The following is a 14312-nucleotide window of genomic DNA, read 5'->3' on the forward strand; positions in this document are numbered from 1 at the left end:
ACTTATAAAGGAAAAAGAACAAAACCTCAGAATCAGCTTCCCCTGGCCTTCTTTTTGCATTGAAGGCAGGAGGAGAGTGACCACGGACAGAGAAGAAGCGCTCACTCTTTTGCTCTGCGCTGCTTATGGTGATGGTGGTGTTTTCCCAAAAGCATGTGTTTCTAGGTTTTCAGTATAATCCTTCCTTCACTATAACTCTTACTCCAATGTAAGTTAACTTTATTTAGATAGCTGTCTACTTGATACGGAGATCCTTGAGGTTAGAGTGCCTTGCCCAAAATAAGAACAGCAAGTGGATGGATGGGTGGGAAGATGGTTGGATGGATGGATGGATGGATGGATGGATGGATAGATGAATAGTTTTTAAAAATGCACCTGTGAGGTCTTAATGACGTCCGCAAAGTCTTGAATGCTGTAATATTTCTTATTAAAAAGAAAGCAGGGGATCCCTGGGTGGCGCAGTGGTTTAGCGCCTGTCTTTGGCCCAGGGCACGATCCTGGAGACCCGGGATCGAATCCCACGTCAGGCTCCTGATGCATGGAGCCTGCTTCTCCCTCTGCCTGTGTCTCTGCCTCTCTCTCTCTCTGTGACTATCATAAATAAATAAAAATTTTAAAAAAATAAAAAGAAAAAGAAAGCAATCTTTCTCTTAACAGTTCGCACAGGAAATCCAGTTAATGGTTCAGGCATTCCTTTACTTTTTCCATTGAGTCCTCTAAGTCCATGCTGAGCTCACCTAGGATATTCATCCAAGAGTGTCTTCTCTGGTCTTTTTCCTTTCTTCTCCTTTCACCGTAACCTTGTGCACTTTCTCTCTCTCTCTCTCTCTCTCTCCCCACACACCATCCCTCTCTGGGTCCTAGAGTAGTATGATCTAATCTTTATTGTCATTTCTGGCTGGGGAAGCCTTCTTTAGGTCTTTTACATGATTTTGAATAAGCATATACAAGTCAAAGGAACAATATATATTTAGCTCACTAATAGAGCGTCACTTTGACCGGCCAGGCTAGCAAAGGTCTATGCTTATTTAATCTGTTAAAAAAAATTACTCTCTAGGAGTTCATGCTGACTGCAGTGTTCAGAGACAGGGAGGATAGGATGTGGGAAAGACAGAAGTCCAATTATATAAATTAAATACAAATTTAATCTATTTTAATGATTTAATAATATGGTAGAAATGCATTAATCCAAAAAAGAAAAGCAATGATGATAGAAAGTGATGTGGTTGGGTAAAGAATAATAATAATAATAACAACAACATTATTATTGTCTATAGCCACAGTCTTCTTGGAGTTTTGGAAAAGGAGAAGAAGTACCCTGACTTATACTTGGGACCTTATTGAATGGGAAGAAGAGGAGGTAAGATGTTAGGAAACCAGGGGGCAGGAAAACTGGAATAACATGATGTGGAAAATTATTCACTGTCCTTAACATCCAAGCTGGAAGCAACTAAATAGCATTTAGGTTTTCATTTGATGTTTTTTACTAACAAGATTTCTATTTCATGAAGTTAAGCGAAATCATTGATGAAGTAATGGAATTTTTTTTCAAAGCACTTCCACAATGTTTCCTAAAATTACAGTAGTGGAAAATTGTGTTGATGAAAATAGAGTTTAGGGTTTATTTAGAAAATAATTTGCATTTTATTTTTTTAAAGTTATTTCTTTTCCAAGACTTGTTTTAAAAGTAGGCCAAAATCCAGGAATTTTGTTCCAACTCCTGGGTGATTTTTTTTTTTTTTTCATTTATGTCTACCTAATAGGTAGGTAACTTTAGCTTCTCTTACAGGAAACACTTCGTCCCCAGTTTGAAGCCAAGTATTACAAGATGGAGAGAGTGAATCCCATCAGTGGAAAACCTGAGCCACATCAGCCTTCCTCAGACAAAATCACTCGTCTTCTTGTTTCTATCTCAGGAATATTCTTCATGGTAAAGTACAAACATCAATTTCAGAATGTCCTGGCATTCTGCATTTAAAAGGAAGTTCTAAAAAAAAATAAAAATAAAAAATAAAGGAAATTCTAATATCATCTCATTGTGTGACCCTCAGGGTCAAACCATATCCAGTTCAGTACCTTCAACACATACTATTAAACAAAATTAAAATCATGGAAAGCTATGGAGTGATTACAAAGAGAATTTGGGCATATCTTTAAATAAAACACTCTTTGGAAGAAACAAAAATTATCTAAGGTAAAATGGAAATTCTATGAGTTTGCCCTGATTAATTAAAACTAAGCATTCCACTTAAAAGTGGAAATCTGAACAGTTTAAATCTTGTACTATGTATTTTGGCTCTCATGTGACTCAATTCCTTAAAGGGAAAAAATTGATTTTTTTCATCCTTTCTTGGAAAAATAAATTCTGTTCACTCCGGGGAGTGTGTGGGGCAGTATATTGGTCTAGGGTATTGCTTTTGTTTTGTGAATTATGCAAAATACGACATCTTCTCTGGTCTTCCATATTGCAGATTTCTTTGGTGATCACTGCAGTGTTTGCTGTTGTGGTCTATCGCCTAGTTGTCATGGAACAGTTTGCATCATTCAAGTGGAATTTCATCAAACAACACTGGCAGTTTGCAACATCAGCTGCTGCTGTCTGTATCAATTTTGTAATCATCATGGCACTGAATCTTGTAAGTGTTGACAGTTTTCAAAAGGTGAAAAGGCATGGGTAGGGGAGAGGTCTGTGCTTCCTTCATGCTTGGATTGTATTTCTAGGAAGCCAAATGAGCCCAACCCACATTTTCATCAATGACAACCTAGTTTAGTGAAAAAAAAGTCATCTATGTGGTTTGGATGATGGATTTTATTTAAATTAAAATCAATAACAGTTGTATTGTCTTCCTTGTCCTTTGAGTTTATAGTCTTGGTTAGTGAAAACTTCTATTCATTGAGGGTCTAGTGTGTGCTAGTAAAAGTGCTATGCTCTTTTCATTCAATTAAGGGATTTTTTTGATCCAAAAATTATTTCAAAAAACTGAACCTCAGTGGAGAATCTGTTACAAAGGTATAAGAAAATCTCTTTGAAATAGAAGGTTTGTTACTTCCACGGCCTCCTGTGAAATAGAAAATAGCTACTCCATTTTCTTTCTCTAGGTCTAAGCATTTTTCTCCTTCCTTTCTTCCTGCCTGCCTTCCTCCCTCATTCCCTCCTTCCTTCCATCCTTTCTCTTCTCTTCTTTCTTTCTTTCTTTTTCTTTCTTTCTTTCTTTCTTTCTTTCTTTCTTTCTGCATTTTGAAACTATGAGGAATAACAATAAAATGTTAACAACGGTCATCTCTCAGTAGTCGGATAATATTTGATTTAATGTAACTTTTTTTTTTTTTTTGGTCTTTTCAAATGTTTATCTCTATGTAGGCTTTGATTTATACTCAGAAAAGAATAACCTTTATTTTTAAAAAAATTCTACTATGATGTAAAATTTGGAATAAGTTAGAAATGGAATGTACTTTATTTTTACTTTATATATGAGTCACCCATAAAACCACAGCCACCTAGGTAGCAGCTTTGACTCACTTTTTAAATTCGGTCTTTCACCAGGTAGAGAAAAGGTTTCCCAGTGGCCCAGCGGCATTCCAGAACGTGTGCGGGCATGTATGCACACACTCACTATTCCTCTGTGTGCGCCCTGCCCTCCTAATACTGCCCAGACTCTCATCACTTTGTGATGCCAGTTCCTCAACTTGGTGTCCTGATAAAAAGCAGTGGACATTGGACACAGGCAAAGCAAAGATTCACACTCAATCTGTGTGATCTCACCATACCACATAACATCTCTGAATTCTAATCTTTCGCGTTTCAAATACCAACATTTTATTTTTTCCCTTTCTTTTCATCTTTAAATCATAGAGTTTATGTATTAATCTTCAATATTCATTGGTATAGAAATGCCAAGGATCTTTTCTATGGGCTTTCTAAATTCTTCGGACCACACCTGCAGTGATTTATTCATAATTTTTCACCTTTTTTGTTTAATTGTTGCTTATTACCCTTTCACACATGTTTAAGTACTTGGAGTTGTCTGTAGAAATAGAATCACATCTAAGATGTTGTATTATGTCTTTTGATTAAATATAAGAAAATTTGAAATATTTAATTTGTTCATGCAAAAATCATACCACTGTGCTAATTTTCAGCAGTCTTACTTTTTTAAATGTATTTTCATCTTTCTGAAGGTTACTATTTTTATCTCTTTTAGTTTTGAATTATAAAATCAATACATTGTTATCATGTAAAGTACTGGCACGATGAAAACAGTACAAATATCAAGAAAAGTCACCATTTTCTACCTAAAATGCCTCTCATGTCCCTTCCTATCATAAACTAACTGTACCCATTGGAGGCAATCATTGTTAATGGTTTCATGTCTATTTATTCCCCTCACCATCAATTATTAGTGCCTTCAAAAGAGTACGCTGTGTTCCTGTGTCTGACAGTTTGTTCCAAAGACCTACTGGTCTTCAAAAACGTCTTGAGTGAATTAATGAACTGGCCTAATATTCTTGAAGATGGAAAGGATTTCACAGACAGGGGGAAAAAATGAAGAAGCCGAATGTGTGTCATTAACTTTTGCTTGGGAAGGCAAGCATGACAACACTGGGAACAGAGCCTCCAGGCCCAGGATCCAGTCCTCGAGTCCTACCCAGTGGAATAACTATCTTTTCATTAGACTGAAGAACTTGTCACGATCAGAACCTGCAATTGAGTAAAATGGGAGCTTTCACCTTCATGTATTTTCCTTACAAAAGGAGTCTTTCTGTTTTCACCGATAGTGCAAAAAAAATCAAAATCTGGCTGAAGTTTCCCTTGATGTACCCGATTCCAATGTCCTATTATTCCAGTTGCTTCTTAGTCACCAGGCCCTTAAACTCTGACTCTGCTCCTATGTCCAGCCCCCTCCTCAGTTACCACCCATCCCCTAGAATCACGGTGAACCCACATACATACAGCCTTCTCTCTCATAAGCTTCAGATACAGCTTCTTCTCACTAAATCTGTATATGTAATGAGGCTCAAGATATTTTTTCTTCCAAAGTACTGGTTTGTACAGATAACAGAGGCTGAACTAGATGAGGTGAATCTCTTAGGGGTAGAAATAAAGCCTCTGAGGCAGATGAGGATAGTATTATTTTTGTGATAAGGACAATCCTGAGGGGGCATCTGGGTGGCTCAGCGGTTGAGCATCTGCCTTCGGCTCAGGCCATGACCCCAGGGTCCTGGGATCGAGTCCCACATTGGGCTCCCCTTGTGGAGCCTGCTTCTCCCTCCGCCTGTGTCTCTGCTTCTTTCTGCCTGTCTCACGAATTTATTTATTTAATAAAATCTTAAAAAATATATTTTGAGGTCCTCACAATCCCATAAGAGCCTATGTAACTTCCTAGCGCTGTAACTCATCCGTGCTTCCTGAAAGAAGACATGACTGATTTTCTTTTTTCTAAATATTTATTTCTACTCGTTGGGAATTTTGACAGAAACATTTAGATATTGTTGGAAGTAGATTCAGCCACAAAACTTCTACTTTGCCCTTGCAACTAATTTAGGAAAATATTTTTAAATGGCTTTTAGCGTAAAGGAGATAAACTACCCAACCAACTCAACAACTGTGGAAAGAATGTTATATTCCTCAGATTTAATCAGTGTAAAACCTAAATGTCCTTCTGAATTTATGTATCTCTTCCTACTCAGGATGTTGAGGCACTTCACAGATCATTAAACAGCCCTTCTGAGTTATCTGAACCCACAGGATTAATTTAAGATCTTAATCAAATAAACATAAATTAAAACCATTAATATCAAAATGCCAACTCTTTAAAAAAAATTATACCACCAAAAAGATTGACGTAGGATACCAAATGCTACCTCTTGCTATTTTCAGACCAACACTAAATAGCAACACATAAAAATGTGTTTTTTGTTTCTTAATAGCTAGACTTTGGGATTTCTGTGCTACCATATTCTCCAGATGACGGTTTGGCCTCAATCAAAATATTCTGCTAATCTAATATGCTTTTCAGCCGTCATCCATATGCATGAAGTCATGAAATATAGCATGGCAAAATAGTTTCAACCAGTCAAATGAGTTTTTAAATCAGGAACTTTAAATATTTAAGGTACACAGCCATGAATTTTAAGTCATCCATGCATTTCTTTTGTTTCTTTCATCACAAGTGCCTGTTGTGAATTTTGCTCCTATGACGTCTCTCTGACCCATTCCCTCTTCCCCATTCTCACTTCTACTTCCTTACTTCAGCTACTTGGCATTTCTAGCTTGAACTGTTGCAGTAGCCTTCTCACCGGTTAGTCTTCCTATCTTTCTCAACTCTTCTCATCTCCCTTGCACGCTGCTCTTAGGAGGACCTTGCTGGGGCGCCTGGGTGGCTCAGTCAGTTAAGCGTCTGACTCCTGATTTGGGCTCTGGTCGTGATCTCAGGGTCATGGGATCCAGCCCCCAGTCAGGCTCTGCACTCAGTGGGGTGTCTGCTTGAGATTCTCTCCTTCTCCCTCTGCCCCTCCCTCTCGTGCTCTCTCTCCCTTTCAAAAATAATATATTTGTTTAGTTTGTTCATGTCTATATCCATGCTTTCTAGAAACTCAGAAAGGTAGATTATTGGGAAAGATCAGTCTATCTTTGATTCTGAAAAACTCTGTTTTGAGCTCATTTTTACAGCACAAGTTAGGCTGTAAGGCTCTGATGCAGAGATGAAGAGCACTAAATCAAGCGTACCCCTTCCCCTGGTTGGAAGGAAAGGGTTGGAAAGGGTTGGAAGGAAAGGTTGCCCTTTCCCTGCTTTTTTCCATTCTAAATTTTCCCCCAAAGGATTTCTGTGTAACACCCCAAACAAAGCATCAGTGGGAAGATGATGACTTCTCAGCTCAGAATGAATTCTAAAGACCTTCCCATGGATTACCAGGCCCTGAAAACCTGTTTTCCTCTGAGGTCTCTCTCTCTCATCTCTTACAACCTTGCTTCTTTACTGCCACCCCTCCTGATCCTCCACTTGCCTTATTTTTCATGAAATGCATCGAGCACATCCCGCCACAGGGCTTTTGCACTTACTGTTTCTGCATCTCCAAGGTACTTAGCTCACATCTCTTCTTGGCTCCCTCTGTCGCTTCGTGCATGAGCTCTAGGCTCAAATGCTACCCTCTCAGGAGGCTCATCTGACTATACTATAAAATAATACTCTGTGCCCACCGCGCTTCTCTGTGCACACAGCCCGCTGTATTTTCCCTTTTCTGACCAAGTACACAACTCACTTGTCTCTAACCACTGGAATTTAAGGTTCGTTAAAGTAGAGGCTGTGTCTGTCTGTTCACATTGGCTCATTAGAAATTCCAAATATTTTTATGTAATTAAAATCTATGACTAAGAGAATTTCAGCTTCCTGAATGCAGGAGTGAGTGATGTTTAAAAGCATAGGTTCTCTAACATGAGATCTATATATATAATGTACATACACAGTGTAGTGACCCCAAGGGTCCCTGAGCCCCCCTCTCATTCTCTCCTCCCCCAAATACATATCAATTTTCCTCCCTACACACACACAGCCCATGATTGCTGTCATACACCATATAGTGGATATATCTAAATCATGGTTTCTTGCTGCACTTTGTGGTTTTGAAGTTAACAAGTCAGTGTGCATGGGTTGAGTTTGTAGTTCATCATCATGGTGGTGCCAGTTAGCTAACTTCTGGGCCTTAGATGATGCAGCTTCTTGGGTGCCCCAGAAAGCTTTCCAAGCGCAATATTTCCAGGGGTGATACAGCATTTTTGGTGTGATTTATAACACTCTTTCAAAGGATATTACAATCCACTGGTGGCATCAGCTGTAGATATTCCCATCTCAGGCTTGCAGACAGGTTCTGTGTGCTAAGTATTAAGACAAAAATCTGAAATGGTTTCTGTGACAAGGCATAGGATAAATGGTACAAGAGACCCAACATCAGGAATCCTGACTTTGCTATTAGTTTAATAGTGTCGCCTTAGGCAAGGTACCCGAAGTTTGAAACAGTGGTTTCCTGTTCTGTAAAATGGGGATAATTATACCTATGTGATAAAATTGTCGTAAGGACTAAATTAAATAATAGTGTATATATAATGCACCACTTGCTATCTGCCAAATACTTGGAATAGCAGTTATTTAAGTAAAACCTTCTTTCATTCTCCATGAGGGCACTCAGTTTGGTGCTGGAAGTGCAGAACTACTTGTTCATCTATCCTATTATACTCCTTGGAGCCCCTTCTGCAATCATGTTATGTAATAAATAGGGCATGGCAAAAAAAAATTAAAAACAAAAATAAAATAGGGCATGGCAAAGAATGTGTCACAGCCAAGACAATTCCAGTGCTCATGAATCCAAGGCAATCTTTGTTCTGCAGTCTGAAAGTGGCAGTTTGTATGTATAGTTAAAAATAAAAACAAGAGCAACAACAAAACTGCACGAGAGGTGGAATGATATTATTCATACTCAAATAATCTCTTTGTCTCAAGATAACTCTCCGGAGGAAAGGGTAGGTTTAAATCATGGCTCAGATGAATAATCACAATAGTTGTATGGAAAGAACCGTTAGGGAAGGTGAACAATTTTTAGAATGTCCAGATACCTACCTTTCAATTTTGCGTGCCAACAGGTAGAGTACTGGAATTTCTAATAGAAAGAATAATTTGTTGAATTAGGGGATTAGTTATATTTACGTGTACACGGAACATATACGCACAAAAACATACTACCCTTCTGTCTGTAGCAAATGTGTTTTCCCAACTAGGTTAACTTGGAATTTTGTGCAATATGTCTCCTTTCCTTAAGTCTGCACGAGTGGTAGGCTGAGTAGTAGGGGCAGGGGGGAAGGTGGAGAATGTTATCGTAAAAATAACATGCATGTGACTTACTTATGGATTCAACAGGTTTGACTTACGGTCTGGTTTTAAATAACCACCAAACCAAAGTTGTTCTTTAGGAATGCGGACTAGCACCCTATGTTTGTGTTAGTTTGGAAAATTCCTTGTCAATAGTAAAGAATTCAACCTCCCACTCAGCCTTCCAGTATGGTAAAAAGTACGTATAATTGAGTGACTCAATCCCACGTCAGCCATTGACCAGTTGAATGACTTTGGTTACAAAAGGTTTTAAGTTTCTTAAAGTCCCATTTCCTTGGTTTGTAAAGTGGAAATAAAGATAACTCTCCCCAAAAGGCTTCCTGTTACCGAAATCAAGTGTGTCTGCGTATATACAGACACGTAATCATAGCAGGTTTACATCACACGCATTTAGTGTGTGTATATTTGCAAAGCACCACGCAGTAGGTTTTAAAACATGTTCCACTTGATTAAAAATGTAGCCGTTTTGTGGAATACACTCTAGATGTTTCCTTGAGTAGTGTAAATAGCCTTTTCTAGAAGACAAGAATAACATTCACTATTTGCTCTCTCATTATAGGCTTATGAAAAAATTGCTTACCTTCTCACCAACCTCGGTAAGTCCTTTGTTTTAACTTCACTCCTTAGGAAAAGAATAACATGTGGGCGTATCAGTCGGAGGCTGCTTGGTGTACTTTAGCATTTCGAATGTCAACTTCAGTTTTGTGAATTGTCAATCAAAAGGAAAGACATGCATGGGAAGTTGGAGCATATTGCACACCTATAGAGAGGCAGTGTGTTGCTACAAAATCTCCTTCCTACGACTTACTAGCAAACCTACCTCTCCCTACATGGGAGGGATTTTCTTTCCCTACCTTTTCAGTTCTTTGGGTTTTTCCCCCACTATTTATTTTTGTTGAAATATTATACTACATGTACACAACTTAAAAGGCAAAAGAGTATAATTAAGGACACAGTCAGTTAAGCCTCCCACTCTTGGTTTCAGCTCAGGTCATACCTCAAGGTCTTAGGATCAAGCCCCGAGTCAGGCTCCATGCTCAGTGTGGAGTCTGCTTGAAATTCTCTCCCTTTCTCTCTGCCCCTCCCACTTGTGTGTGTGCTCTCTCTCTCTCTTAAATAAGAAAGTAAAATATTAAAAAAAAGAAATTTATAATTAAAACCAGTACTTGCCACATTACCCATTCTTATTTTCCACTTTCCTGAGAGATTACTTTTTTTTTTTAATTTTAGCAATTTCTTTTCTTATTTCCTACCCTGTTTCTAAATAACATATTTCTCTGACATTCTTGGACTTTCCAGGTTTGGGAAGCTATTGCCTTAGGTTTAAAACATTCCCTGTAGTGTTCTTTCCCTGCATGGTTTCCCATTCATCACTTGATATACACACACTGTCTCTCCCCCTTCCAAGTAGTTCTGTTCAACAGATTTGAAATTTTAGCCAAATTAATAATTAGCATTTACATCATTCTTTCTATATAACTACTTTTATATGTAAGGCACGATGTGTCTATGATTGTTTCCTTTCTTATGAAATCTTTATATTTTCATGAAATGAATAATAGCACTTTTTTCTTTAATTTTCAGCATAGTTTCTTAATTTATCCCAAACTTTCCATCTCAATTCTGAATGGTCTCTAAATATGTAAAGCCATCAGGTTTCCTACTTATTTTGTTTTCTTAGAGTTACCCGTCCTGAACCCATGTTCACTCCACTCTCAAGAGCCTACCCTCCCTGTGGTCAGCAGCATCTATGCTTCCTCTCTCCCACGTGCTGAGTGGTATCAGTTGGATACCACTCTTTGGACCCTTCTGTCTTCTTTTGTCTTGGCTTAATTCCTTTTTTTTTTTTTCTTTTTGCCTGAAAAGTAAATTTCTTGAGACCTTATGTGTCTGAAAATGTCTTTTTTCTATCATCAAACTTGATTTTTTCGTCTCTCCATTCGGAAGACAAGCAGAGCTATTTGAGCAGTGATCTTTTATTGTTGGAAAACTCATCAGATGCCAGGCACTGTGCTAGACACCCTGCATTCATTATTTTGTTCTACTGACATCACAATTCTATGACAGTAGGATCCCTATATTATGAATTAGAAAATGAAGATAATTAAGTTAAATATGTAGAATTTAAACCCAAATGTGGCAGCGTCCACTTGCTTATGGTGGAATAACTGTATCACTAGACTCTTGCTCCCCCTATCATGTATTTACAAGTAATAACAAAAGGAACATCGTGTAGAGGCAAGAACAAGCTCCTAGGTCATGCTCTGGAAATAAGTGGTCATATCACTTGGAAATTACATGACTATGAGCAACTTTTCTTTTTTCATTCTTCCTTTTCCTCCGTCCCCCATTCCCCCACCACTATTTCCTTCTCTTCCTTTGGTTCTTCCTCTGTTTTTTGTCTTTTTGAGTCTCAGATTTTGTTATTGGTAAAATGAGAATAACAGTTCCTATTTCACTGTTGTAGGTTGGCTGCCCAACATGTGACAACTGTTCAATAAATGGGAATGATCTGTTGCATTGTTCTTAAATCCTCTGAGCTACAGTTTCTTCAGCAGGATAATTATTCACTTGAACTAGATTGTCTGAAAGCTTTCTTCTAGCTCTGATTCTTTATATTTGTTTGCTTTTAAAGTATTTTATACCAAGGATGAAAGCAACCTAAGGGAGTGATTTGGAGGATCATAATAGTAGGAAATAGAACAGTTATTTGTGTTAAGTACCAGGAGAACCAAAGTTTGCACTTGATATATGATTTTTCCATCTATAACTCATGAGAGAATGCCTATGGATTCGTAACTATTAAATTAATAATGAATGGACTGTATTAATTTAAATTTACAAAAATATTAATATATTGTTTATTTCTTAATTTTTAATATATTGTTTAAAATAATGTGTATATAGATATAAATACATATTTTAAATATTTGAATATAGGTACATATAAATATATATGGCATTGTATTCTGTGTAATTTTAGACTGTGCAAATTTGTGCTTCAAATTAGAAATTAAGTTTTTCCTCCTGGAAAAGGTCACACATTTTTTATTTAAAAGATCTTTTAAACTTTATGTTTCTTGATTTATTTTTAACCGCATATTTTACTTTCAAAAGTCATAAAAAAACAAAGTTTCAGTTCTATCACATTTTTTATATGAGAAGAAATATATAATATTTGATCCAAAGTGATGTGTTTTCTTTTCAGCTTGGTTTTATGGTCCAAATAACAAATCATTTATAATAATGAACTATCTATAATATGAATTATCTATAAAAATTGCGCATGGATTCCAAGAAACAAATTAAGCCAACTGATGAAAAGAGTTTCAACTGTGTCAGAGGTCAATTCAGGAACAAAATAAAATAGTTATTTCAAGATAATAGTAATAAAATCAGATGTTGCCATGTTAATATTAGGCAAACCAGAATTTAATATATCTTTGAGTGAGAAAGAAAGATAAGTCATTCTGATAAACAGTCTGTCAGGTCAGTATAATAGTCATGATTTCTATACATCTTTTTATAAACCTTCAAAATATAGAAAGCAAACATGATAGAAAAAAAAAAAAGTTGGCAAATCTACACTCAAATATAAGCCAGGATATAAAATACTTGAATATCATAACTAACAAGCTTTTCTTTAAATATATATAAACTGTATGCTCAACAAAAAATATATGTATTCTTTCAAAACACTTAATACATAGACAAAATATATCCAAGTAATTTGACCACAAATGAAACTGCAACTTTGTTGCTCCAAAGCAGAAATCACAAAGGAACGTTTTTGGATCATGATGCAGGAAAATTAGAAATGGAGATTCCCCTCCCCCCCCCAAAAAAAGGACACGATTTTTTAAAAATCCATATTCTCATTTCCAAAAAAAAGTTTTGTGCTAAATTTACACAGTGTTTAGAATGAAACAATCGTGAAAACAAAACCTACCAAAACCTTGGGGAAATGTGGGCTCTCCTGGCTGCTGTCACCAGTGCCCACCCACTAGCAGCGTTGGGGATGCCCCGCAGACCCCTGTGATTTCTGGCACCTATTCTAGTCGGGCTTGAAATCCCCAGGACCTATTCCTAATCTGTGACTGGATCATGCACACAGTCTGGCCCATCTTTTCCTCAAAATCAGATCCCATCTGTTTTCTATCTTTCTAGAATTCGTAATGGCATGAAAGTATGTATCAACTGTGCATACAGATCCTCTACCATTATTTGGGTCCTGGGTGGAAGCAGAGGTTGCAGTCCACATGGCCATCTTAATTCAGTCTCTTGCATCATTTCGTTTTGTTTAAAGAGTCATAGAAATATAGGATGTGAGAGTAGACAGGTTCTTGAAATCATCTTGTCTGAACTCCTTGTTCCATAAATGTTAAAACTGGTTGCAAAAAAATGTAAAGAAATCTACCTGGCATTACCAGAAAATTAGCTATAGAATCGAGACAGGAGCTTAGCTCCTATGACTAAGTTTGGCCTTTATTCTTTTTTCCATTCTACTTCAGTCTGCACAGAATATCCCACTCCTCAACTCTGTGAACAATGTATGTCCCTCTTAAAGCATAGACAGTTTGAGTGAAGGACTGAGCCAACCATCCAAGTATATGGTGACTTCCAAATGACAATGGCAAGCAGAATCCCAAAAATCTTTATATATTATTAATAACAGGCATCCTAGAATTCAGACACACAGACTACCTCGTAGAACTAGTATTTGTCCATATTTCTTTTTGTTCACCTCCTCTATGTGAACTCATCCCGTTTTTCTTTTAGAATATCCTCGAACAGAATCTGAGTGGGAAAACAGCTTTGCTTTGAAGATGTTTCTCTTCCAGTTTGTTAATTTAAATAGTTCTATCTTCTATATTGCTTTCTTTTTGGGAAGGTAAGTCAACTTTATGTACATTATCTTTTCAGAGTAAAGAAAGACTGCCAAGGGTTCCATTGCCGATTTGTTAACAGAGATGGCGAATTCTTGTCCCCTGCCTTGGAAAAGTGCTAGTCAGTCTTCACATGCATTTTCCATCAAAAGACTTCTCAGTACAGTGCTTCCAGCTGCAACTACCAATTAAAGTTGGCATAAAAAAATAAATAAAACCTATGTACTATGTTTGGGTTGGATTATGATCATCCAATCCTCAGTAATGGTGTGTTAAATAAGAAAGTGATTTTTGTATATCCTCAGGTTATAGCTCCTTAGTGTGGAAATTTCTCCTACTTATCATGTTAACATTTTTTGCTGTCTTTGCTGCACAGTATGAAAAAGAAGCATATTAAACTATGCTTAACACTCCAGCAGTGCCATGGAAACATACTAAAGCTAAAACCATTTTAAACTAAACAATCGGGCACATTACATTAATATTCATTAGCTAGGTCAGCAACACATTAAAGACCTACAGGTGAAAGTGGAAATTTTTCCTT

The 14312-nt window shown here is 37.1% G+C and overlaps 1 protein-coding gene across 5 annotated transcripts in view; it reads left to right on the top strand.

Annotated features, from left to right (window-relative positions):
* The window catches only part of ANO3 (anoctamin 3), a 372891-nt gene that overhangs the window by 334674 nt on the left and 23905 nt on the right, over positions 1-14312 (top strand). For all 5 annotated transcript variants that reach the window (XM_038569274.1, XM_038569275.1, XM_038569273.1 and 2 more), the window contains 5 exons: positions 1278-1360; positions 1790-1930; positions 2472-2636; positions 9442-9478; positions 13662-13773. In XM_038569274.1, the coding sequence (XP_038425202.1) occupies positions 1278-1360; positions 1790-1930; positions 2472-2636; positions 9442-9478; positions 13662-13773 (538 nt within the window). The remainder of the gene's footprint in view (positions 1-1277; positions 1361-1789; positions 1931-2471; positions 2637-9441; positions 9479-13661; positions 13774-14312) is intronic.

This window comes from Canis lupus, chromosome 21, assembly GCF_011100685.1.
Source record: "Canis lupus familiaris isolate Mischka breed German Shepherd chromosome 21, alternate assembly UU_Cfam_GSD_1.0, whole genome shotgun sequence".
Taxonomy (NCBI): domain Eukaryota; kingdom Metazoa; phylum Chordata; class Mammalia; order Carnivora; family Canidae; genus Canis; species Canis lupus.